Source organism: Pectinophora gossypiella, chromosome 18 (genome assembly GCF_024362695.1).
Source record: "Pectinophora gossypiella chromosome 18, ilPecGoss1.1, whole genome shotgun sequence".
In the NCBI taxonomy this organism is placed as follows: Eukaryota; Metazoa; Arthropoda; class Insecta; order Lepidoptera; family Gelechiidae; genus Pectinophora; species Pectinophora gossypiella.
In genome coordinates this window covers 6,662,415-6,688,095 of record NC_065421.1, presented here as the reverse complement: position 1 = coordinate 6,688,095, position 25,681 = coordinate 6,662,415, and the positions used below count along the sequence as shown (strand labels likewise).

The 25,681-nt window shown below is 36.9% G+C and overlaps 2 protein-coding genes across 5 annotated transcripts in view; one reads left to right on the top strand and one right to left on the bottom strand.

Moving 5' to 3' along the window:
- LOC126374962 (RNA helicase aquarius) overlaps positions 1 to 25,681 on the top strand; it is a 78,726-nt gene that overhangs the window by 35,594 nt on the left and 17,451 nt on the right. The window contains exons 7-17 of the mRNA XM_050021760.1: positions 10,698 to 10,811; positions 13,115 to 13,218; positions 14,464 to 14,575; positions 14,927 to 15,140; positions 15,404 to 15,452; positions 15,656 to 15,891; positions 16,119 to 16,336; positions 17,963 to 18,132; positions 19,672 to 19,809; positions 23,010 to 23,147; positions 24,126 to 24,217. Of these exons, the coding sequence (XP_049877717.1) occupies positions 10,698 to 10,811; positions 13,115 to 13,218; positions 14,464 to 14,575; positions 14,927 to 15,140; positions 15,404 to 15,452; positions 15,656 to 15,891; positions 16,119 to 16,336; positions 17,963 to 18,132; positions 19,672 to 19,809; positions 23,010 to 23,147; positions 24,126 to 24,217 (1,585 nt within the window). The remainder of the gene's footprint in view (positions 1 to 10,697; positions 10,812 to 13,114; positions 13,219 to 14,463; positions 14,576 to 14,926; positions 15,141 to 15,403; positions 15,453 to 15,655; positions 15,892 to 16,118; positions 16,337 to 17,962; positions 18,133 to 19,671; positions 19,810 to 23,009; positions 23,148 to 24,125; positions 24,218 to 25,681) is intronic.
- Positions 1,070 to 24,981, bottom strand: LOC126374971 (G-protein coupled receptor Mth-like). Of its 4 annotated transcripts, none has more exons than XM_050021776.1 (9): positions 24,826 to 24,981; positions 8,748 to 9,208; positions 6,792 to 6,977; positions 5,630 to 5,745; positions 5,457 to 5,535; positions 4,701 to 4,861; positions 4,254 to 4,392; positions 3,911 to 4,000; positions 1,070 to 3,692 (listed from the first exon to the last, which is right to left on the bottom strand). In XM_050021776.1, the coding sequence occupies exons 2-9, from the start codon at positions 9,017 to 9,019 to the stop codon at positions 3,473 to 3,475; spliced, it is 1,263 nt and encodes a 420-aa protein (XP_049877733.1). In that variant the 5' UTR covers positions 9,020 to 9,208; positions 24,826 to 24,981; the 3' UTR covers positions 1,070 to 3,472. The 4 variants fall into 4 exon arrangements, with proteins under 4 accessions (XP_049877733.1, XP_049877734.1, XP_049877732.1 ...); XM_050021777.1 differs by lacking the exon at positions 24,826 to 24,981 and adding an exon at positions 10,217 to 10,280; XM_050021775.1 differs by lacking the exon at positions 24,826 to 24,981 and adding an exon at positions 9,987 to 10,099.

Below are 25,681 nucleotides of genomic sequence, written 5' to 3'. Positions count from 1 at the left end.
TATTGAAGACTTTTACAACACTCAAAAAAGACGTTGTTTTCAGACTTTTACTTACCATTGTCCGTTTAGGAAGACTTTTTAAATGCAATTTAATAATAAGAGAACTAGCATTGCGTGTTTTATAAAAAGGTTAAGATTACCTGGACTGGTATGCAAGTACGTAGCCTCGACCACATTGCAGAGAAGCATACCGTGTTTGAAGTGTCAGTTTTATGTAGTACGTAGTGTTGACTCCGAATGCATTCACTACTTGGTTGGACAATAAGGATCACCCAGGGCTCTCTTTCCACAGTAAATAACACTTATACCTAAATAAAGCATTTAATCTATCCATCTGATATTGGTAACCAAACCATAGTCCCGAACTGCACTGAATTCTTTCGTTAATATTTATACAAATATATTTATCGCCTAGAAATTTGCAAATCTTCTTGTTAACCAAGTCGTTTAAGACACTTGAAATGGTTCCTAATCTACTTCACGAAATTTTCCGGTGAACACAAAAAACTATCAAGATTGTTGTCGAAATAATAGAATATGTCACTGGCTGATATCACGAATATGCGAAATACTAAAAAAAATAATCTATGAATCCAAAGTTGGAATATTACGAAGTTTTGATATTTACTTAAAATTAAATTCCGTGAGGCTATTATAATAATTCTAGAATCATCCTTGCTAAGTGGAGTTATTAAAGCTTCAAATAACTGTGACTTCACTGTCAAGGTATTACATAGACCCCGGACATCGGTGCTGGCGCCGGTACCCCATGCGGCTAACCATGTAACACGCTTGTTGAACATACTTTTTAAACTTGTTTCTTCTGCCAAATACAGCGATGACAACAGTTTAAATATTTGTAGGTGTGTGAGTTTTAGCTACACCAATAATTCAGTAACACAAAGTCACGAGTCGAATGCCTTTACAATCAAATAAAGTGAATTGTTTTGTTGCAAAAGTATGGACATGAAAATAATTAAAAAACACAAAAATGTTCGTGAGTTTTGCGACTGAATATTCCAATTCATATTAATCTATGGGAAGGATATAAGGCAACAAGATAATAGAATAACATTTCAAATATATTTATTAAAAATAAATCATCTATTCTGTTATATATTCTATTAAATATTAATACAAAACTATTATGTTATTAACATGTATACTTGTATATTATCAAAAATAGCTGCCTTTATAAGGTGTATTAGATACTTATTTTTTTATAAACATTTCTTATTATAAAATCGCTTAAAATATTATAAAAAAATACTGTGACAGATACATGAAAATCTAGACTTTGGTCTAGATTTTAGTAGTTCATCATCTCCCTAGCGTTATCCCGTTTTTCATAGGGTCCGCTTACTTTACCTGAACATTTGAAAGGCCAGCTTCTTTACAGAAGCGACTGCCTATCTGACCTTCCAACCTTAGGTTCTAGCTAGATTTAGTAGTTATGGTCTTTTTTACAATATGTTGTAAACCTAAAAAAATGTAACCTTGACCAATTTGTTACACAGTACTAAGTACAATTGAACATTAAAGTAGTTATAATGGCCGTTCATGGACTAGACCCTTTTCTTTCCTTAAATAAATTATTAAGGTACTTAAATTTTACTTCAAATGTTAAATATATTTACAGAAGCTTTATCTCTTTCAACTAAATGCACGCCGTAACGATCCAATATTCCATAACGGTTTGTTAGGAACGCTCTGATACATTGCCGTATGTTTGAATTGACCGCAGTAGGCGACTCAATGCTTCTCAGGAGTGTCAATATCGCCTTATTGTTATTGAAAACCACGTGTAAGCGCCTTTTTGCAAATAATATTCGTATGTGATTTTTTGCCATGACTGTATCGTCCACTCGCCGTAGCGGGAATCGCCGTTCGGAGAGTCGCTGTCAAAGCTACAATTCATTTTTGTTAACAAAACCATGCAAGTCGTTGGTTTAAATCCAGATAAAAAAAGCATTTGTTGAAGAAAATGACATTAGAATGTGGTTTTTCAAAAATACAAGGTTTTCATTATAAGTAGTTATAGTTAAAAGAACACATTTACCTAACATTGTTTCGGCTACAACGTCAGTAGATATATGTTAGATATTAGCGCTCAACGCATATTTTATCGTAGTGGGCGTAAACCGCCTGATTATTGATCGGCAGAGAACAGATACGTTTTATTTTTGCCTGCAGAATGTTAATGTATACACTTGAACATCTGGATTGGTACTCTTCGTTGTACTGACCTTGCTCACTTTGTTTTTTGTTTTAAGTCCTTACTATATTATTCAATATTTGTTGTCGTACTGTATTACTACCAGTTTGTCTTCTGCTGCTTCTTTGCAGCTATGTGATGCTCTTAAAGCAATAACGACCCGTTGACGCACAGAAGGTGCAATTTTCGGTCGACGACACCTTGTCTATGGCAGAGTACCTACTGAACTTACGTTTACAAGCGTTGTTCGCAGCGCGGAATAGGTTATTGCCAAAGAATTACCATTCACACCCCTAGACTAGGAGAAACATATAATAGTTTCAGGAAAAACAGCTACTTATCTATATCGAACAAGTCGTCCAAAGCCTCTATTTCGAAGGAATCTATTAAGGTCTTTTCAACATAATATCTTCTGATGTGAAATTGTGACTGCGCCCAACTGTCTCTCCATATATTTACTGCAAAAACCGGCGCAAGCGTGAATGTTAAGAAGTACATGAAGTTTAGTGACATAATGAAGATCTATTACACTAATATAGCACTTTTACACTAATATACCACTATTACACATAATTATATTAGAGACTCGAAATCACTCATAATTTAGTTGCTTCTTATCACACATCATCCTCCTGTCCTTATCCCATTACCCTTACCAGTTTACTAATCCACACACACTGCTTATTCTTATTACTATTTGTATTTATTCTTCGAAACACTACGTTCGTCATTCCTCTTGAGTTATCATTCCTATATCCACCGCATGACTAGTCTCATCTCATTACTTGGCACTAATTAGGAACCGGATCTTTTTTCTACGTTCTCAGTACCAAGATGAAGTGCAACTTGCTCAATCGCGCCTACACTCGACACGAAAAATTGACATGTATTGTTCTGCGTCAGAATCCGTTCAGTTCAATGATCTTGACAATTCTCAAGGTTAATGGTTTGTGATCAGCTGTGTTCTTTAAAAGCAACTTTGATGCTGCTCTCGTCTTGGACTCGATGATGTCTGTCAGGTCAGCTCCGTACAGAAGGTGCAACTCGCTGTGTCAAAGTATACGGAAATGGTGTTTATCAGCGTTTGCCGCAACGCTGACAAACTGGTAATCAAATCCCAGATAAAATTCATCTGAGAATCCGACTTTCTTGAAAAGTTCCTTAATTTTCATAGCTTTACAATAGCCCCCTCAGTAAATCATTCTTGTTAATCTATCGATTTTTAAGAGGTTTAAAGACGTGTAAATTCCCTTCATCTTAATGTTTGTTATTTTTGGGATCATCCATTGATACGCCTATCGTGTGTTGGACTACATCCTCCTCATCTTCTCCCACGGCCAGGCACCGCTCCACTGGACCGGAGACACAGTCCAGCCACCCGTGACGGTGCATAGATTTGATGACTTTCCTTCTAAACACCACGAGCACTAAGAATATGAAGACTCCCTGAAGTGAGTTTATCACGTCCAATATCTCCCTGTAAACAGAAATTCGTTTGTCACAAATATTTTAACTACTTCTATCATCATATGCTTGGCGTCAAGGCAGGGTGGATTTCCTCCAAAGCATCGATGTACAGGATTTGACTAATCACCGCGGAAAAACCGGCAGATCGATATTTACCATTAAATAATATCATGTCTCGTTAATTGTTATGCTAACACCAAAATAATATTAGAAAGTAGAAATACAAACCAAGTAATATGTGAGCTGGATACTGAACCGATCATCTCGAATATCCATGCCACTCCCATGACTACGAATAGCCTGATTGTCATGACGAACCTGAAATTAATAAAGGAATGTTAGGACTTTGTGTATTTTTCTCGTAAATAGTAATTCATAGATACATTTTCGAAAGCAGGGAGAAAGTTTCTCCAGCATTGAGTTTGACCACTAATACCTTTGGCGTTAGATGTGATATTGAAAGACGGATTTCAGATCTGTCTTCAGCGTCTTCACGTGAATAGGTCGATGCAATAAAGATACAGTCAAAAACCCTCCTCATGATTCCAGAGGTTCTTTAAAAGATACTTACTTATACCGTAAGGCTTTCATATGATTGGAAGAAAACGAATTCCGCCATAGTTGTATGGAGATGTAGATAAATATCCCAATATTGATAGCTATAAGTATTGTCATGACACTGTACATATACTGCCACTGTTGCTTACGATCTGCGAATAGAAATTATTGCTTTATAACCAGTTTTATGCACATCTAAGTGACTAAATATTCAACACTTTGTTTGACCCATATTTTGAATGACTGTATGATAGCGATCAATTCGCTTATTATTTTGTTTGCTTTCATTCGTTATTAATTACACACAGTATCTTAGTATGGCCTTATTGATCTACAGTAATTCCTTTCAGGCGACCATACACAAATACTCCATTACACAAAATTGTTTAATGAATCGTTGTAGTAATCTTTTAAAGTGCACAAAACTTCGAAGAATCAAAAATGGAAGAATGAAACTTACTGAAGAACCAGCAATGATTTAGCCCAATGCCAGGCTTTTGATGATCTCCAGGAGTGAAATTAATAATTGCCATGACAATTGTCAAAACTGCTGGACATCCCCAAGCATAGATAGCGTAGTATATGAATTCCCTCCACCCATAGTTGCTCACCGTAGGTCGTCTGGAACATTTCATGTATACCGTCTACATTAAGGCGCTAAAGACCGCATATCTATGACAGCTTACAGGATCCAGGGGCGGGTTAAGGGGCTCTAACTAGCAAAATGCCCCTTCCTTGACAGTCCCTCGTGTGGAAGAGGACAGTCTTCAAAGACTATTCAACACACTACAAATATGGTCAACCATCAGCTGAGTCAAACCAAAGTGATAGTTATGTCAAGTGAATAGAATATTTCAGTATCATTACAAATTAGAAAACAATGAATACAGTGCAGTACATTAACAATAACTAAGTCATTTAATAAATTGGTTGTAACTGTAACCTGCTCAAGAAGCCAGCGTTTAAGATGCGATTTAAAGCAAATTCGACATACATTGGTTTAGGCTTATGCTGGGATGCGCACCTGCGACCTCAAAGTGAGAGGCAACCGTTCTACCAACTGGGCTACCACGGCTCTTTGGATTGGGTTGAAGTCAAAGAATGACAAACATAAATGCACCTATATGCGGACAAGGTGGCGAATTCACAAAAGTAATTCGTCGGTCAACAAATATTAAAAATATTGACTAAAGTAATTTGACCACTTTGTACTGACCTTATACTGAGCAGTATTTGTATTGATATCGCATTTGTCCAAAAGAAACTGGCGATAACGAAGAAATATGCGAAGAATCCTGTTGAAGAGATTACATATCACATGATGTTCTATTTATTTTGAATTATTAAAAAAAATGTGAAAGTTATTTTTTTTTTAAGAAATATACATACCTCTCGCAGCGCAAAGATTCATGTCGGAGTAAGGTACAAGTTTCATAGCTGCCAATATTGCAAGACCGATGCCCAAGCTGAGGCAGAAGTTTATTATACTCTTCCCTTGAAGGTCCCTGCGAAATAGTAATGCATATTGATCAAGTATCAGGTTACACCAGGTACGTTGTATAGTATATTTGATAAGAAAGAAATAAGCCCGTATTTTTTTTAAAATCGTCTCTTTTTTATAATATACACAATTGCAATAACAAGCACCTTATTTTCGTATAAGCAGCGGTCTCAAATTTCGACGCTTTTAAAAATTCTGACGGATCTCTAACGATTTTCTTTTTATAGCGGGTTGTTCCTTTCAGATGCCCAAGGTTACGAGTATTTTAGGATTTGTTTTGTAAAGCGTGTTAATTTTAGAAAAACACCCATTCTTGGAGAAGATTGTAACCCTAGGAGTTGTATTGTTATATAAAAATATTGACCCTTTTTTAGCAGTTGGTTGAAAATAGTAAACAAACCAACTGTAGAAATGGTGCCTTCGGTCAGTGTTTTGTTTAGCATTAATAACTTTTAGAATCAATTTCCGTACTATTTGAATGTACCCTTACTTATTGTAGGCAAAGCCAGAGTGATCACCAAGCTTAGTTGCCTTCTAGTTAAGCAAAACATTGACCAACAGGGGAGTAGCGTGATGGCATAGGTGTTGGTTTAAGCTTTGCTTTATGTAACCCATTGTTGATAAGAAACCTGTGCCCAGTAACGGCATATTTCCTGTTATGCGGATTTACACCCTCGTGCGGATATGCCTTGCACGTGTGTCACACGCAAATCGAGATTTGTATACAAGTTCTTTATTGTTGAGCATTCTGTCCACTGCGGATGCGAAGTTATGCCTTGATCACACCTACCAACCAAGTGGACGTGCGAGACAGTGCGCTCGGCCGAGTACTCGGTGTGTATGAACAATTACGCTGACCGCTCGGCCGAGTTATTTGGCGAGATAGCTACTCGTCCCCTGTTCTATTTTCCAGACCGAGTATCCACCCCGCGCTTTCTCGCATTGTCTCGCTCGTCCACTCGGTAGGTGTGATCAAGCTATAAGTCCATGGATATGGCAGAAAAAAGCCCTAATGGAACTTGATCTCAAAATCATGTTCATAGATTTTACCTCAGTTCCGGAAGTGCTATATAAATGATGGCAGTGACGAAGAGCAGTATAGCGGACACCGTCATACAAACTCCATACACGTCCTCATCTATCGACTTCACCTCTTCCACGAAGCATATTATAACTACGCGATATGCTTTCGTCAGGTTTCGATCTCTAAACGATGTTGTGTTTCCGACACAAAATCTGAAAGAACGAGATGTTTTTTTTTATAATTTATTCAGCTGGACCTGCAGCTCACGCTGTGGCTTTTTTTTTGAGTGTAGTCCATTTATCGAGGACGTCCACCGTCATCACATGATTATTTGGACCAACATCTTTTTTATTTCCGTCATGTCGTTTTGTACAAGTTTTTTGTTTATCTTGTTGTATTGTTGCTGCTTTCTTTCTTTTTTATTTATATGTTACAGGGATAGTTTTTAAAAAAATATTCCTTGCTCTTTATCTTTCCAGGCATGTCGTAGAAATCAGTTAAATCATCACATTTGTCTATGAGCATTGGCTAGTCACTTAATCACTAAATAGTCTCATACAGTTCATCACATTCGTGGATTACGTGAGAGGTATTTATATGGGTGAGATATGTATAAGCGTGTTAGTAATTAAACCATGAAGTCGGCGTAATAAAGTAGGTAAATAAATAAGGAAGTACGTCTGGATATTGTCTAGCCAATGGCTATAGTTTATTTACTTCATTCGCTTTACTAGGTCACCAATCACTGAAGGCTATACACATACACACACTTGCCATACACTATGAGAACATTGATGTATATTTTTGTATATTTTTTTAAAATTTTTCAATCAAAATCAATAGCACTCCAGACACTATCACTACTGACATTATCAACTTTGATATAGCAATCTGAATCAAATGCACGCTACGTTTTTAAAGCCGATGACACTGACTCCATAAATAGAGTTATTTCTGAATATTTCTTATTTGTTATCAAAGACTCAATTCCTACAAGGATTAACAGATTTTCCGTTATTGACAAGAGAACGCAAAGCTTTTCTTTACAAAATACGCGATCGACACCGATCATAGCGTAGGTACGCAGAATTTTAATATTATACGAACCGACCGACCGACTTTTACAGTAGATGTAAGCAAAAAGTCCATGTATATTTATTTATAATTGGATTCGAAAGCTTTGCTAAATATGAACTCAATATAGACACAACATATAACTTAACTAACTTACATTTTTTTGTATACTTAACTTTACGAAGATATAAAATATGTAGGTATTTTTTAATACTCGTTTTCATATGGCTAAAAATTCGCTTCATGGTATAATTGATTTCCTACAGTATATTTTAGGCAGGTTGTCGTGTCAAGTTTCTTTAAAAAGTAGGTCTTCTGTGCAACATGTGGTTAACATGTGGCATTGGGACTCTCTCCCTCTATTAGTGCGAGATCGTAATAAATAATTCATAATTCTGGAAATGGACTCTGACTATAACTACCGATAACTCTGATAACTACAGGTTATCCATGGACAAACGTGACAACACGCCTTCCATGCCTACCGAGGTCGGCAAAGCCATCAGATGACAGAAGACAAACCAACTTCTGGTCATCATCTCCCTAGCATTATCCCATTTTTCATATGGTCCGCTTACCTAACCTGAAGATTTGACAAGTCCGGTTTTTTACAGAAGCGACTGCCTGTCTGACCTACCAACCCGCGAAGGGAAAACCAGCCCAATACAGGTTAAGTCAAATACCTCTAAAAATGCATTTCTCGGGAATATGGGTTTCCTCACGATGTTTTTCACGAGTCCATCGTCGAAGTGTAATAAATCCCTCACGTTATAATGTAATGAAACAAGCAGATATATAAAACCATTTTCGAATTCAACGGCATGTCTGGGTTAATAAGCAGTAAGGAATATTTGAAGATTAAATTTTCGACGTCTGTAATTAATAAATGTAACACTATGGATACTTACGTGCCCGGTTCATATTCCACGTCTAAATTAGGTAGTTGTAACACTAACTGATTAGCACTATTAACATAGAAGTCCATTTCGTCTGTCGGTGCTATGGTTGCACTTTGGTTGCAAGTTAGAGGTATGAATGATGTTGTATTGCTTTTTGGCTCCCAACAATAGTGCGGTGTTGTTCTCCGCCGTATAATGGCTTGTCCTTCCGGGCAACACCTTCCACCTTCTAGTGCTGAAACCGTCCCAACGACGGCTAAAAACACCACCACGTACTTCATTTTGAAAGTTTAAAATCCAATTTTCACTGAAGATTACCTCTTAGGTGTATCAAATTCACTTCTACATATACGCTACATATAGACGTTTGATGAATGGAGCACTGTTTGTTTATCTATATGTTGAGTCTTTATCACTATGCACATAAAACGCGTCTGTTTTTTGAAGTAAATGCGTCATCTTAGATGCACCTGAAACAAACAAGATATTGCTTTTTTTGAAGGCAATATAAAGTACCTAAAATGGTTTTGCAAGATGAAAACTAAGCATGTAAAAGTAATCAAATCAATATTCTTTATTGCACACACGTACATGAAACATTATAAAAAAGTAAATGCGCGATGTCGACAAATGTCATATTATTATAGCAATACTGTCAAAATACGAACAAAATCACGTGGCACGCGTGTTAGGGAAAAAAAACAAACTTATCGATTTCGATCAAATTCATTGAATCGACCGATAATTTTATCACGTGGCGCTTGTTAGCCCTGCTGAAACCGCATCTTGTTTCATTAGTGTGAGCATCTTAAAACAATCGAGAAAAAAATACAAAAATTCTAGCAGCGGAACCCTCCCAGTATCGCACTGTTTGTATTGAGCTTATAAAAATATTATTAGAATTTATGGAATTTACATTCAAAATTTCACTGCGCCGTTGTTTCTAATAGTGTTAATGACAATATTATAAAGTATAAAAACTACGATAGATTTGGTTTCGTTTAGGAACGTCAAAACACTGGTAAAGGGCTTTCATATAAAAGGTTTAACAAATTTTAGGCACCAAACACTAACATCCCAGAAACAAATGTTTTAAATGTTATGCGAGGGCACCAAATTAATAGTTTTAAAATTATTGTATTCTATATTTAACTGTAATTGCCTTAATATTTCCTTGTTAAAAACAACCACTCACTTTCTAGTAAAAAATATATGAAAAAGTACACGTTTAAAAACTGAGAATCGTACTTGTGTTTCTTCTACTTCCGATTTCCGATAATGTTTTAATCGAAACTATTTTCCTGGGACCGACTTTGGTGCGAGTATATTTGGCGCTCGCTCGGAAACGACTGCTATGTTATAATATCATACTAGCGATTGCACGCGGCTCCGCTCACGTGAACTCGCAAAAAGAGTTAAGTCACCTTGAAGAGCATTATTGCAGATTTACCTCAGATTAACTCATGGCAGGGACTGACCTTTAAGAGCATCTTCCCAAACTCCATTTAATTTTCTGAGTCAGTTTGATGACCGACTTCACGAAACCTAGTATCAAGGTTATTGAACCCCTAACACGCCTCATGTAACGGCTGCAACTTACTTCAGCCCTCGCGGCACGGCAACGAATTATATAGAGGGTTTCGACCAATAGCCGTTCGACGTCCATCTGCGTAGATATTCGCTACGTTTAAACGTTTAGTTGTGTGTATTTTTCTGTATTATTTGAGTTGGATTCTAGGTTAGGCAGTGCTTTAATGCCTGTGCAAGCCACTGACGGAAGTATTGTCCAAATTAATATAACATAATTAAATAATAATATGAGAAATATTTCAATAGTAAGTAATAGCGATAAACACAGCAACCGATTAGTCTATCATCAATTAATCGTAAATCTATTTTGGCACTTCAAGTCTGGTTTATCGTCATTTGTTAATAATAAATTAATATGTTTGTTCACAGCTCCTTCAGATGTTGAAGTTCTACGCCCGTTTCGAAATCAACGACGAGACGGGGGACCCCATGAGTGACAGGGATATGACGTTGCTTCACTATTCCAGGATTACCTCCTTACAAGTAAGTTAATTTAATAATACAAATTTTATCGCATATCACCACGTTGACATGGACAGATATTGTACGTGATAAATCTTTAATGATATCTATATACTTGCGGTCTATTTACATAACACCAGTGAGATATGGCAGTTTATTTTGGGGTAAAATATTTACAAGCTTAAAAGCAAAACATAGGAATTATTTTACCTTTTTTAAAGCATTTAAATGGCGCCTTTGATGCACTGTTATATCAAAAGTAAATAATTAAATAATACAACTTACTCGTACGGCTCTCGCGGCATGGCAACCACGCCGCGCGTGGCGCGAATTATATCGCCAACCAACAAACGCAGTGAATGCTATCTACGTGGATATACGATGTACGGCTATTGGTCGAAGCCCTCGATATAATTCGTGCCGCGCGCACCGCGGTTGCCATGCCGCGAGAGCCGTACGAGTAAGTTGTATTATTTAATTATTTACTTTTGATATAACAGTGCATCAAAGGCGCCATTTAAATGCTTTAAAAAAGGTAAAATAATTCCTATGTTTTGCTTTTAAGCTTGTAAATATTTTACCCCAAATTAAGCTGCCATATCTCACTGGTGTTATGTAAATAGACCGCAAGTATATAGATATCATTAAAGATTTATCACGTATAATATCTGTCCATGTCAACACCCAGGTATTACAAGATAATACATAGCCTAAAGCCTGTTATTATACGGTTATAAATAATTTAGATAATAACTTAATCATATGGTCTAGGTTCTGCTGGGTACATGACTTCTATGTACATAGAAGACTGGTAAAGTTCAGTACATTAAAAACATAAATTCAAGCGCATTATTCTTTGCTGGGGTAAACCGTGGGGAATACTCCAGACGTGGAATAAGAAGACAACTAGAACATCAGATTAACGATGCGTGAAACAACTAGCTTTTGAAGCCTTTAAGTATATTTGCTTTTAAATAGTTTTTTTTTTACTAGAGTAAAAGTTCAGTTGTGCTTGAGGAGGAGGCATGACGCACTGCATGTTTAGAGTATAGGGTAACGTACCTAAAGCCCATTTAAAATTAATCGCACTTAATAGGTCTCTGACTACCACTATTGGAAAAATAATCATTATCTTATCTTACGCTTAATTTATGAAATAGATCCTTTTATTCAACCATCTAGCAAACCGGGTAACTTATCAATTCAATGCATTCACAGCCTGAGGCAACGTTTTGTTTGTGCGATATGGGAATAGGCGTGGAGTCTTGTAATAGCGTTACGAGTAGGCCTTGTTGGCAGCCTTCACTTTGCCTATGATATATTTTTTATTACAAAAGAGTAAAAAATATTGATGTTACCTGAAACTAGAGCTAATAATACTTAATTACTCTCATGAGTGCGGTAAATAGCACAGTGTCATTGTTGATTTAATAAAGTTCGATGTTCTTACTAAAACAAAAAAAAAACTCTCATTCATCCTAGTAGTAAAATATTCTTTGAACGGAGGAATTCATTATACTTACACTAACAAGTGAAACAACAAGTATCTACAAGTTAATAATATGTGTTGACCACAATTGGAACTATATCATTATAATTATTATTTAATGTTAGACACCATAACTCAACACCACGCGATACACTGGTCCCGTTGATCAGACACAACCTGATAATAATATCAAAATCATTAAATCCTGTTTCGGCATTTATACCTAAAGAACTCAATCCTTAACAACCCGTTTCGATCATAATATTTATAGGTTTCAATGTAGAATCTTTTCTTGCTTTAGACTACATTAATTCTCGGAACGCTACAGGATACAAAAAACTCGAAACAAAAGCTTTGGTTTTGCAAAATGCATCCGAAATATCCGAGTAGGTATGTCTACCGCATGAAACGCAAAAGTTCAGTCTTTACAGATTGATATCAATATTTGTAGGATTCATTTCCATATAATCTATTGTCTAAGTTTTATGGAGTTGCTAAAAAGTTGCAACTTCGACAGTTTTCCATAAGTACATGAATCACTTGCCTCACGTACAGGTGATACGAAAGATACAATACAATAGGATACGACGACCGCGACACAGCAATATATATACCATAGAGCATCTTATCACTTAAATCAGTAACCCCCCCTTTAAACGTAGCATGATTTGTTTGGCATTGCGCACCTACTTTTATATTTGCAAATGTCTAATTACAATATTGCTTTTTTTAGATGAATTGCTTCGATATGGCTTAACCCCACAGTATAGTAGTATGAATGAGACGTGACATATGTCATCTAATCATGCTACGTAATGTTTCCTTTTTGTTACAGAAAGCTGCGTTCGCAAAATTTCCAGACCTTAGAATGTTTGCACTTGCAAACGTTGCAAGTGTGGACCAGAGGGAGACTTTAAACAAACATTTCGGGAATTTAAGGTAATTTCTTCTTCAATGCACTTTGCGTTTTGTTATTTTTATGGTTTCCTAAACCTTAAAGGATTAAGCAGAAGTGCGTGGGTCAGACCTACTTGTGCTCAGCACAAGTTGCTCGTAATTTTTTTAAATCCAATTTCCTTTGTGTTTTAGAAAACCGGTTCTTATAGTAGGTTACATTTTCGATGCAAACTTATCGTCATCAGCTTTTTTGCTTTTGCTTTTACCATTTATAAATATCTGTGCTCTAGTTTAATAGGTACTAGCTGACATTACTTGTTCACAGCTGCCAAGGTCATCGCACAATCACACAGGTCATTTATTTGACACGGGTCAATTCATTGATCATCCATATCTTAACAAATTCGTATAATTGACTTTTATGTCACAATCCATTTCCCATCGACTGTAGTGCAGCTAATATTGAACGACTCATTCACTATATCACAAACCAAAGTGAACATAGTAACCATTTTTGAATGGCTATTGAGTTTTTGGTTCAATTCCAAAATTGACTATTACGACATTCACATTATGACTACATATATAATAACCTATTGCTTTTCCCAAAGCTTGCTTGGAAATATAAGTAAAGTTAGCAGATATTCGAGGTTGAGTGTTCATTTTATTAATAGACTCTTATCGAGTCAATAACGGTGATCTTAAGTGCATTAATCAATAGCAATTAATATTCCAATGATTGGAATACATGGCGCCGTCATTCATATTTACGTATCTGATGGTATACCTATTACTAAATACCTATTACTGCATAGGTATTACCTGTTTTATTAGATCAAAAATATATTTCATTCAAATCTCAACATTTTGTCTAAACTAGCGAACATTGTTACATAAAAAGCTGACAAATTGTCGCGGACCTTAATCAGCAAATTCGTTAAACTGAAATTATAATGACAATGGCGTGAAAAGGTCAGATAACTGGAAAAAATAAACAGATCGTGGGTGACATCGTGCTGGCAGACCTATTTTTTTGCACTTACTATAGCAAAAATAATTTAAATCAGTAACCGCAGTGAATGATAAATCGCTGATCCCCTAAATCTAAAGCGTTAAAATAGCGCTGTTTTTTTTCCATATAACACTGATATATTATACTGATACAAGTGTCTTTTTATACGTGGGAGCATGTAAAATCGCAAAACTTTGAAGCCAATTGCAAGCTCAACAAACTTAACAAGTTTCTGGGTATTTATTCATAAAATTAAACTAAACTTATTGTTTCAGTGACAAAGCCTTAAGAGCCATAGCGACATACTTGAACCTTGTACCGCCTGAAGGCAAGGAAGACGAGGCTCCTTGGCACCGACTGGATAAGGAGTTCCTGAAAGAACTGCTGGTGAGTAGTCTGCTGGTATTTCCATGAATATTGTACCACACATATGCGGTTTTATACACATAAACAGATAATAATCGTAACTTTCCTTTGTGACTCCAAAAGTTGATTATCGCAAGACACAATAAATAATTATTTATGGAAGGTGTCTCAATGTATCACTTTAATGAGTGAATTCAACTTTTTAAGTTTCTGTCAAGACAAGACATTGTGTGTTACTCTACATCACTAGAACTTTGTCCTACCCGTATCGTGAAATAGCCAAAGCCTCGTGAAGTAGCATGGAGAATGCTACACCGACAAGAGCGTGGCTCTTAAATTTATGATGATAATGACCCAAAACCTTCTCTCCAGATATCTCGCCACGAACGTCGTATATCCCAGTTAGAGGAATTGAACTCCATGCCACTTTATCCGACTGAAGAAGTAATTTGGGATGAGAATGTGGTGCCAACAGAAATCTACAGTGGGGAGAACTGCCTCGCACTGCCGAAATTGAATCTCCAATTTTTGACACTTCATGACTACCTTTTAAGGAACTTTAACTTGTTCCGACTAGAGAGTACATGTAAGTATACAATTACCAACATCAAGTATATGCAATCAAGTAAATAAATAATATTAGGGGATACTGACTCAGTACTGAAACTATGGATTTTTCGTCATTTTGTTTATAAATATTACAAAAATAACCAGAGGTGACATACATTCATCGTATCTACATTTAAAATCTATTTACGTTACGGTAATTTATAACAAGGCTTTTTTATATTTATGGGAGTTATATTTTATTGTGACAGGTTATAATTTAACGGCGCCATATTTTTTCAGATGAAATCAGACAAGACATTGAGGACGCCGTTTATAGATTAGCACCGTGGTAAGTTATTTATTGCATCTCTCTGAGTAATACACTTTTATTTTTTACCACTAAGATGATTGAATATCAAAACTTCCTGGGCAGAAGAATGTTCTAAGATTGTTCAACGCAAAGTGAAATTCTTCTTCATCAAGCAATTGAGCGTCGAATGCTCCGTGAGCAAACTTGGGGGGTAGATCCTAAAACCATCTTCATGTTACCAGGCGCGCAGAAGATGGCAGCGTCTACTTCGGTGGCTGGGCGAGAATGGCTCACCCGGTTCAAAGCTTCGCTGTGGTGGAAGTTGCGAAGCCCAATATTGGGGAGAAGGCTCCGTCCCGCGTTCGAGCTGACGTCACGGTCACGCTTAGTGTCAGGAACGAGATCAAACACGAATGGGAGAACTTGAGGAAGCATGACGTGTGCTTCCTGATCACTGTCAGACCGACACAGGGTATAGGTAAGATTGAATTGAAATCTAAAAAAAATACGTTAACAAATTCTTTGCAAAAATTCCCGGACGTTTTGAACTTGGAGAGTAGAAATCTTATGAGATCTGGGTTTTGATTTTTACACTATCTCAAATAATTTCACAAATCGTCCCTCTTACATGAACTCCGAATACAATATTCCTCATAAGAATCTTCATGTCTTCTGTTTCTACTCAACATTTCTTGTCCTCCACAGGAACCAAGTATGATTACAGACAGAGTATGGTGGAACAGGCGGGGATAGTGTACGTGAGGGGCTGTGAGGTTGAAGGCATGCTGGATGCCTCCGGGAGGGTCATCGAGGAGGGTCCGGAGCCGAGACCTCAGTTGGACGGAGATTCTAGAACTTTCCGACTGCTGCTCGACCCCAACCAATACAGACTTGACTTGGACCGTGCCAGTAAAGGAGGAGAGGTAAATCCATACTCCAAAGCGCTTGTAACGTATACATACCATTATTATTAGCGACCAAAATAGATATAATAGAAAGAAAAACAGGTTACCATCCCGAAGTTTTTTTCTTATGTAAGTGACTAAGCTTCTATAAAACTAAAATGCTTGCGCCATGATCAGAGATCAGATAAGTAAGTCGTAATTTAAAATTTTCCTACGACCATGAAACTGTTTGTTTAATTTTTACCTACGAAATATCTGTCACTATTATAACCTTTAGAGATATTTCATAGAATCGTGATAATTTATTTCAAAGGACATTCGACGGTCTTGATTGAAATAAACAAGGCACATTTGATCTTTGTAACATTGGAAACAACATGTTTTAAATTGTTTTGAATACTTGTGCATTTACAGGTACATGTAGGCGACTTTTTTCGCGCGACATGTGTCTAATACGTGTACCCGTAAATATCGGGCGTTACCGCACGATGTCCGCAGACTTGCCCCGAGGCGACGTTCCTACAAAGTTCCAAAGTCTGCCGACGACGTACGAGTAGTCGTCCGGTATTGGAAAAAACATGTCGCCCAACAAATGTCGCCTACTGGAGTACCAAAAATAGCTCCTATCCCGATAGTTTCATTCACTCTAATTCTAATCTGAGCGGTATTATTTACTAGTATTTTTAAAAATAAATTGCACGGAGCAACGAAGTAGACGAGTTACTGATAGTTCGCCGTTGCGAGGGGCGGAAGGCATCGAGTACATGGACCAATGAGAAATATGACGTAAGGCGCGCCCCCTTTATGACGTCATAGGGCGGATCGTTTGTATCAGGTCTACATACGAGAACTTTATTTGTTCTGCTTGAAGTAAATAACAGTTGAAGTATATTAAAAATAACTTTTTGGGATTGAAAAGCACCGCTACTAGTACTCTATTTTGATTTGACCCAAAGTGATTTCCATAAGTTTGCTCTCTAATATTGCTCCTCGAAATACGAGTACTAATTACAAAAGTAATATAATCTCCTTTACGTAAACACTCGAAGTAGCATTGTCATTAGGGGAAACTTCTAACTTTAGGTACCTACTACTAAACAGAACGACCAGCTCAGTACAAGTAAGGATTATATTGTAATAAAGACAACATTTAACAATGGCGTCAATGCGTGGTATGTATTAGACCTGTCAAAGTACGGAAGCCACTGTTGTGACGTTCATTACATTAGTGATGTATCAGTCGAGATTAGGCCGAACGATTATTTACTATCTAACACTATCTATATCATGTTTTTGGATTGTTGCCATCGCATCGTGATGAAATTTTAAAAAATCGCTAATATTATACAGCCGAAATATTAGTGAACAAATGAAGGGTAATTTCCAACTAGTCAAATCAGTTACCTTTTACTAAACTTCAAATTTGTATGAAAAAGCAACCTGTGACGTCATAGAAAAACGTGACAACATGTCGTACTTATAATTAAATTTTTCTTTATTAAAATTCTTACAATAAGTAAGAAAACAGAAAACGTTTTTTGTCACCTTTAGGTCTGTCTTTATTTAGTAATCAGAATTTCATAATTTATCTATGACCTGGGAAATTACCCAATTCCTTCCATTCTACGAACATATCTTCCGCAGGATGTGTACGAGACGTTCAACATAGTGATGCGTCGTAAGCCCAAGGAGAACAACTTCAAGGCGGTGCTGGAGACCATTCGAGAGCTGATGAACACAGAGTGCGTGGTCCCGGAGTGGCTGCACGACATCGTGCTGGGGTACGGCGATCCTGGACAAGCTAATTATACCCGGTAAGAATATTTTTCTCTAGCCTAGTCATCATCATCATCTCTATCCCGTTCTCAAGGAGTCTGCTTATCTAACCTGAAGATTTGACAGGTCCGGTCTTTTATATTTTAAGCAACAAATAATTGTACCTACTGTATAATTCCATTTCGAGATTCGTCGATAACTTTGATTATTTTATATTCTCCTCCATCAGTTCGATTCTTACCCCTGACGCATTAATCACACAGATTCTTTTATGGGTTGATAGAGAAGTGTCGTCCCAAAAAAAGTATGTAATCTGATAAGTTTGGCTTATATCTCTAATAACTTATTTTATTTGGGAACCTCTGCTCGTAAATGTCACTATTCTTTGTTTAACCATTGTTTCTGCTGTATTTTCTCAGTGAATACACATTTTTTTTTTTTTAAGTTTTTGTAAGTAGGTTTTCAGTCTTGTCCTCGTTTTAGCATAATAAAATTTTGCATTATTGTCAACTGAATCTACCTAAGATACCAACTGTTCGATAACTAGAACGTGCCAATCGAACAAAGGCCGGGAATCCAGGCCAGTAAAAGGCCGCATGCATTCTGTGCAACAAAGACTTTAAACTATATTTGCAAGTCTAAGTTTGACTCTAAGCATCATGACTCAATGTAATCTGTCTAGACTAGACGCTTATCTAGATATTTACATAAGTAATACTTGTGTTATTGTAAGCAATATCGACTCGTGCAAAGAGTTATTTTGAGAAAAAATATCAGATTTCTTACGAAATGACGTCAAATGCATATCCCGTTTCCTTCCGTCATCGCCTTGTTTTTGCTCTGGTACATAATAAAGAGATGCTAATATATTCTTGTTTATTATATTCTTGTTGACTCTCTGTAGGTACCTACTAATTGAAATATTGTCAAGACATGAATAATTGCAGCTGTAACTGTCTTCGCTGCATTATCTCTAGAATAATTTCGACTATCATAAACGTAATTAGCATCATCTTCGCAAATGTTCTGTTTGCTGAATATATATTGACCTGATGACGAATTTTGAGCTTATTAGGTAATCTTTTTAAGGTTTTTATACAGTTTTTCTTACATATTTGTCTTCCATAGTCAATATCTATGACCTAACTATGGTAACCTATCAAGTATTGTCTTATTTGGCGATACTTCGATTATATCGCAATAAATTGTTCGAATAATTAAACAAAATGGAATGATGGAGGACATATCTTATAAAAACGGTGCTTAGACCAGAGTTCCGAGTAACTGGTTAGGGAGATTTCAAAACTTAATTAAATGCGAAACATCTACAACATGGCTGAGATGATAAACATGCCAACCAAATCCAGAATATTCTGATTCTTTCAAAATATCTAAAAGACATGCGGTAGCGTGTCAAGCCAAGTTCAAGTATTTATATCAATCTTTAAACATGTAAAAGCTATGTAACTGCTATATAGTAACTAACAATCCAGTCGGTCTATAAAAAAACAAACATTTAATATAAATTAGAAGAGAAGATGTCAGAGTCAAGTACTAAAACTTTTTTTTTTCCACAGAATGCCCAATGAGATCCCGACCTTGGACTTCAACGATACGTTTCTGGACATGGAACATTTGAGGAACTCTTTTCCTGGTTACGAGATCAAAGTACACTCCAAAGTTCAAGACCCTCGCAAGCTGATCAGACCTTTCAAGTGAGTAGAAAATAAGCATCTAAGTGTATTAATAAAATTGTTATCGATATTTATTTTTGAATTAACAAATTATTAGCATGTGCGCTAACCTACTGCTACATCATGCTCGTAATATACGTTTTAAGCAGTCAAATTTTAATACTTTTAAGAAAATCTGTATATATTTAAATGATTTTTACGGAGTCCGCTCACGTAAGGAGTTTTAATAAGTCCGGTTTTTTGCAGAAGCGAATATATTCAAGTGGTTATAATTATGTAGGTAATTAATACCAATATATTTTCAATTATAACATGTTTCATTGTCAATTCAGCTGAACCGAATACAAATGATCATCGTGACTTGACCATCCAAAAACAAAAATGCCAATTTAAATCCATTAAAACCATTCGTTTCAATAGTACAATAACTTATGGTATAATCATGATTGACAGATCTGACTCATATTTGCAAAGCTAAAAACCAGATGCAAAAACACATGCATGAAATATGATCTGCAGATATCATTAATGGAGCATAAAACAAAGACCATTGTAGACTTTATGGTGGAAAATCCCGATGGAATCATATCTTTTAAGTTATTGATTCTAATACTCTCCACAGACACACATGAAACACATGCGTGCAGAGTATTACAGGCTGATCACCTGACTGTCCAAAAAGCAAGATGCTTGCTTCAGAAGACACGTTAAGCCGTTGGTCCCGGTTACTACTTACTGATTTAATATATGAGCCATGTCAGGGGCTTTTGGCGGCTCAATAATAACCCTGACATCAGGGTTGATGAGGTTGGTAATTCACCTCACAATCCACACGATAGAAGAAAATAGAGTATTACCCCACGTCATGATATTTTCTACGTAAGCGTAACCCTGTGACCTGCGCATTCCTAGTTAGCATAGCAGCCTCTGCGGTGCAATGCAACGCGATGCGATGAATCAGGGTGTTACAGGGAGTTATATCGATCGATCGTCAATCGACGTCATGGATCAACAGTCAAAATTGATCGACGGATACCGATTGACTAATCGATCGATTCCATCAGTCTGTGTTAATAGACAGGTCTCGTAGCTAACTATTGATCGACGTCGACTAATCTATTCTACTATCTGTCGATTGGTTTAGTAACACCTTCATACGAGCTTCTTCTCTTTGAGTGTAACCCTTGCAGCGGGGTCAAGTTACTTTGCAACATTACGCTTCACGTTTTAGCGAACTTTATGAGGAAAGTTATGAAACGAACAATGAATCCAGCTTTGGAATCAAATAGTAAGTAGTAGTGAGGAGCTCGATGGCGCAGCGGTAAACGCGCTCTGTCTGCGATTGTTGAAGTTAAGCAACTTTCGCAAAGGCCGGTCATAGGATGGGTCACCACAAAAAAAAAATGTTTTCATCTCGAGCTCCTCCGTGCTTCGGAAGCACGTTAAGCCGTTGGTCCCGGCTGCATTAGCAGTCGTTAATAACCATCAATCCGCACTGGGCCCGCGTGATGGTTTAAGGCCTGATCTCCCTATCCATCCATAGGGAAGGCCCGTGCCCCAGCAGTGAGGTCGTTAATGGGCTGATGATGATGATGATGATGATGAGTAAGTACTAGCCTATTTTGAGAATTTGGACTTCCCAGTTGCCAACCTTGCATGAATGAGAAAATTTCATAGGTCTTCTTTGTCGTATGAAATAACTTGAAATAACACAATAAAATCAACGGGTACTTAAATGTGCTTAACCTTTAGTAATACTATTTATAGAACGTTGTCACGGTTCATTTAGATTATGTTACGATAATGGTATTAAACGACATAGTAGTTGTAACATCTACATGCAAATCTGGTTATTGTAGTGCTCTATTCAGTCATGACTTCTGACATCATAGCACTTGAGGAGGTCATACCTGTAATTGTTTGACTTTGCATGTCTTTTAGGCGCGTTTCGCATTTTTAAACATGATCAGGGGGGTTAAAATGGCCACATCGAAGTAATTCATCTAAGAAAGTAATATTGCTATTTGACATTTGATTGCATTGCGCACTTACTTTTATATGTGCAATTGTCAAATTACAATATTATTTTTTTAGATGAATTACTTTGACGTGACCTTTTTAGCCCTGTTAGCATGATGTTTTTTGTTTCAACGACTCTTAACTTTTTTGAACGAGTTAGGTTATCATTTTAGGAGATTCCTTCTTTGTATACCAAGTACCCGAATAAACAAGGTGCGTGTTTTTTTGACGTGACTTATTGTAGATTAGCCACAAATGTCATTAATTTACTACTTAGGCGAACAAATGGTAAATTCTGGGGGATATCACCCGGTAGAAAGTACTAGATAACAGGTCTTTAGGTGCCCTGTTCGGTGCAAAGCTTGGGTCAGAGCGTTGTCTTAGAGAGGTATATTTGAAAGGAATAATCGACTGGGCCGATAGCGATAAGGACTGAATGAGTTAAAACGTGTTTTCGCGGTAGTCATAACAATAGTTTGTTTTTGCCGCGTAGTAGCGCTCATACTTTCATTGTAAATTAAGTTTATTAATGGAGGTTCTAATCTGTAATTTGAAGAATGAATGTGTGATAACCCAAAGAATGGTTACAATCTGATTCACTAAGGTAACTCATGATCTTGATGATCTTATAGGATATCACCATTGATCTTATTTCTAAGAAACTTTTAGTCATGATCACGGATTAGTTACGCTGTGATTATACCATGCTAGTATTTTATTAACTATTAGTCAACACCAGAACTAATGATACCTGTTGATTTAAGATTATTAATAATTATTCAAATAATTCTGCAAAATATAGTAGTTTCATTTGCAATTCAAATCCGTTATTTGTCGGAGGCGAATTAGAGCATTTAACGCATTTGTATGAGTCATTTATGTTTGTGTATTGGATAGTATATCCTAATAAATCTTCCCGGGCATGTTGTAGAAGTATAACTAGTGGTCTAACACGATACACCCTTAATAATATTGAATGCGCTGGCGCTGGTCACCTGTCCGCCATAATAGCTGCAGGTAGTTTGGCTACTCAAGTAGGGAGTCTTACTGATGTAAGTAAGTAGTCAGGGGGCTTTGGCGGCTCAATGACAACCCTGACACCAGGGTTGACGGGGTTGGCTCATCCACCCCCGCCTCACAATCCACACGATAGGAGAAGATTAGGGATGAATTTGTGAACTAAGTAAATATTCCTTTGACAGGCTAACATTCGAGAATGTTCTCCGCAAGAAGCAGCAGGACGAGGACGCGATGGATGAGGATGACCCTCGAAAGGTCATCATAGTGGAGCCTCACATACAACCGCGCCGGGGACCCTACCTCTACAACGAACCCAAGAAGTAAGAATAAAACATTATTTATGAACTGAGTCGTGTCTTACTGAGGTCCTAACGTTTATGTCTGCATGTCATTTAACATTAGACTATCTAAAATGTGGCCCTGATTTCTGCAGACATCTCCTAATTTTTATTTTAAGTTATACTTGTCGTTTTCTTATCTGCCGAAAAGAAATGGGACGGATGATTGACATCTGTTAATTTTAAAATGAATGAATAATCGGGGCCAATCACAGGCATCTCGCTAGTACCTGTTTGACGTGTATTGTCAACTTCATTTGGTCGAAATATTCGCCAATGTAAAATTTTGAGAGGGTTGTTTTTTTCTGCATAAAATCGACGTATGTTTTATAAATTTTATGCCCGTCGATAACCCGTCCCTTTCATTTTCGGCGGATAAGAAAATGACAGGTATAGTTTAAAATAAAATTAGACGGTGAGTACAGGAATCAGCACCATTATTTAAATTATATTTACTTTCTGCTAGTCCAACATTCAAGGTTATTTTACTTTACTGTTCATAAGTGGGAACTGTTTAATATCAATTTATTTCATCTCCCTCACTTTATTACTCGTAAAACCGCAATCTTTTTAGTGGCATTTTGATCTATACTGTGGGTTTTTACTAGAAGAGGGCCATGTGTTGCAGTAATGTTTAATTTAAAACGAATCTGGTTATATTTACCGGCAGTAGATCTTAATTGTAACATCTTGAGGTAAAAATAGATATATGATATATTCACGAACTAAACTTGAACATGTTTTACATGGTTCTAATTTTAAAACACCAAAATTTTCGGAGATCTGGGTTATTGTGAATGCTAGGAGTTCATGATGACTCTGAGCATGATGACTCTGGAAGGCTTATTTCTTGAACCTGAATACCGCGGCTAAGGAGGCTGAAGCCATCGAAATCAAACACACGACGGATTTATTACACTATTTCCGGCACCTTTATAAACAAAATGTATTTGTTTTCAGAAACAACATTCTTTTTACACCGACACAAGTGGAAGCGATCAGGTCAGGCATGCAACCAGGATTGACTTTGGTTGTGGGTCCGCCCGGAACAGGTGAGTCTAAACCCTGGGGTCTTTGGGTTCTAGGCGGGAAAACGACACATACATTTTACGCCCGTAATCCATAATGTTATGGGCAGAGCCACAAGTTGTGTAAGATGGAGATGATGAAGCTTATGGTGTCAGCCTATCACCCATAATAATAATAATTGTCTATCATGTTAGAAAGGACACAATCTCTCTGTCGTATTTTACGACATGCCCGAGAAGACAAGCGATGAACGAGTGCTATGTTTATGTCTGCGTATTTTTTTAATTAATTGCGGCTTATTTTTGTTTTTATCTGTTTAAAAGGCGCTTCATTTCCATCAATTATACAGTGTGTTAGTGACATCGTAACTAATACTAAGGGGGATGATTCAAACCATAATTTTGAGTTGACATCAAGTGGTATTTTCCATCGAAAAAGTATAATAGAATTGAAAATAATTAAAAAAACAACATGAATTTTGCGACGGGAACTTCGACGACGGCTTGATATTAACTCAGAATCATGGTCTGAATCCTTTCAGTATTCGTTACGATGTCACTAACAACACCCTTTATAAAAAAAAACTATTGTGCTTATAAGGATTGTTCTAATAAATATTTTAGCTACTTACCTTCGACAAGTTGACCGTTAGAAAACCCATGCGGCTTTTTATACTTACTTGCGTTTTTGTAAACACAGTTATTAATCTATTACATTCATTAAACACAATGATGTTGATTATAATAATCTCTGACTACTGAATAAGACTGAGTTAAGCAACTACTTTTGCAATAGCAACTACGGTCTACGAATAAGTTTTATGACTGCGGTAAATTACATTTGTCCGGCCAAGTAGTTAATGCCATCTGCGGCAAATCTACAATAAGTCACGTCAAAAATAAAAAAGTAAATTACATTCTTATGAGTCACATATGAAAATGGTAACCACATAAACAATACAACATTACAGTAAGGAACAATAAACTCGATACGTTTGTTCCGAATAAGTTAACAGCCTCCGCGGTCCAGTAGTTAGAGCCACTGGGCTCCCGATCTGCAGGTCCAGGTTTGATTCACTGTCGAAGATCACTTTGTGAGACTGTCCTTTGGTTTGACTAGGGGTGGTATTAATAAACTAATCTCAGCTTCGAGACTGCCCTCAAGATCATGTCAATGTGACAGTTCTCATGTCAAAACAGAGACTTGAGCATGATCTTGAGGACAGTCTCAGCTGAGATTCGTTTATTAATACCACCCTAGGACATTACACGCTGAATCTACTAACCTGTACGAGTAAGATTAATTCGTCTCGGGCTACTAGCCCAAACGCCTCCACCAACACGCACCGAAGCAACGTGGTGGAGTATGCTTCATGCCCCCCTCCGGTTGATTGAGGGGAGGCCCTGTGCCCAGCTGTGGGAAGTATATAGGTTTCTTACTTTTTCTTAGACAGAAAGCTCTGTGAGGCATGGATATTTTGGCAATAA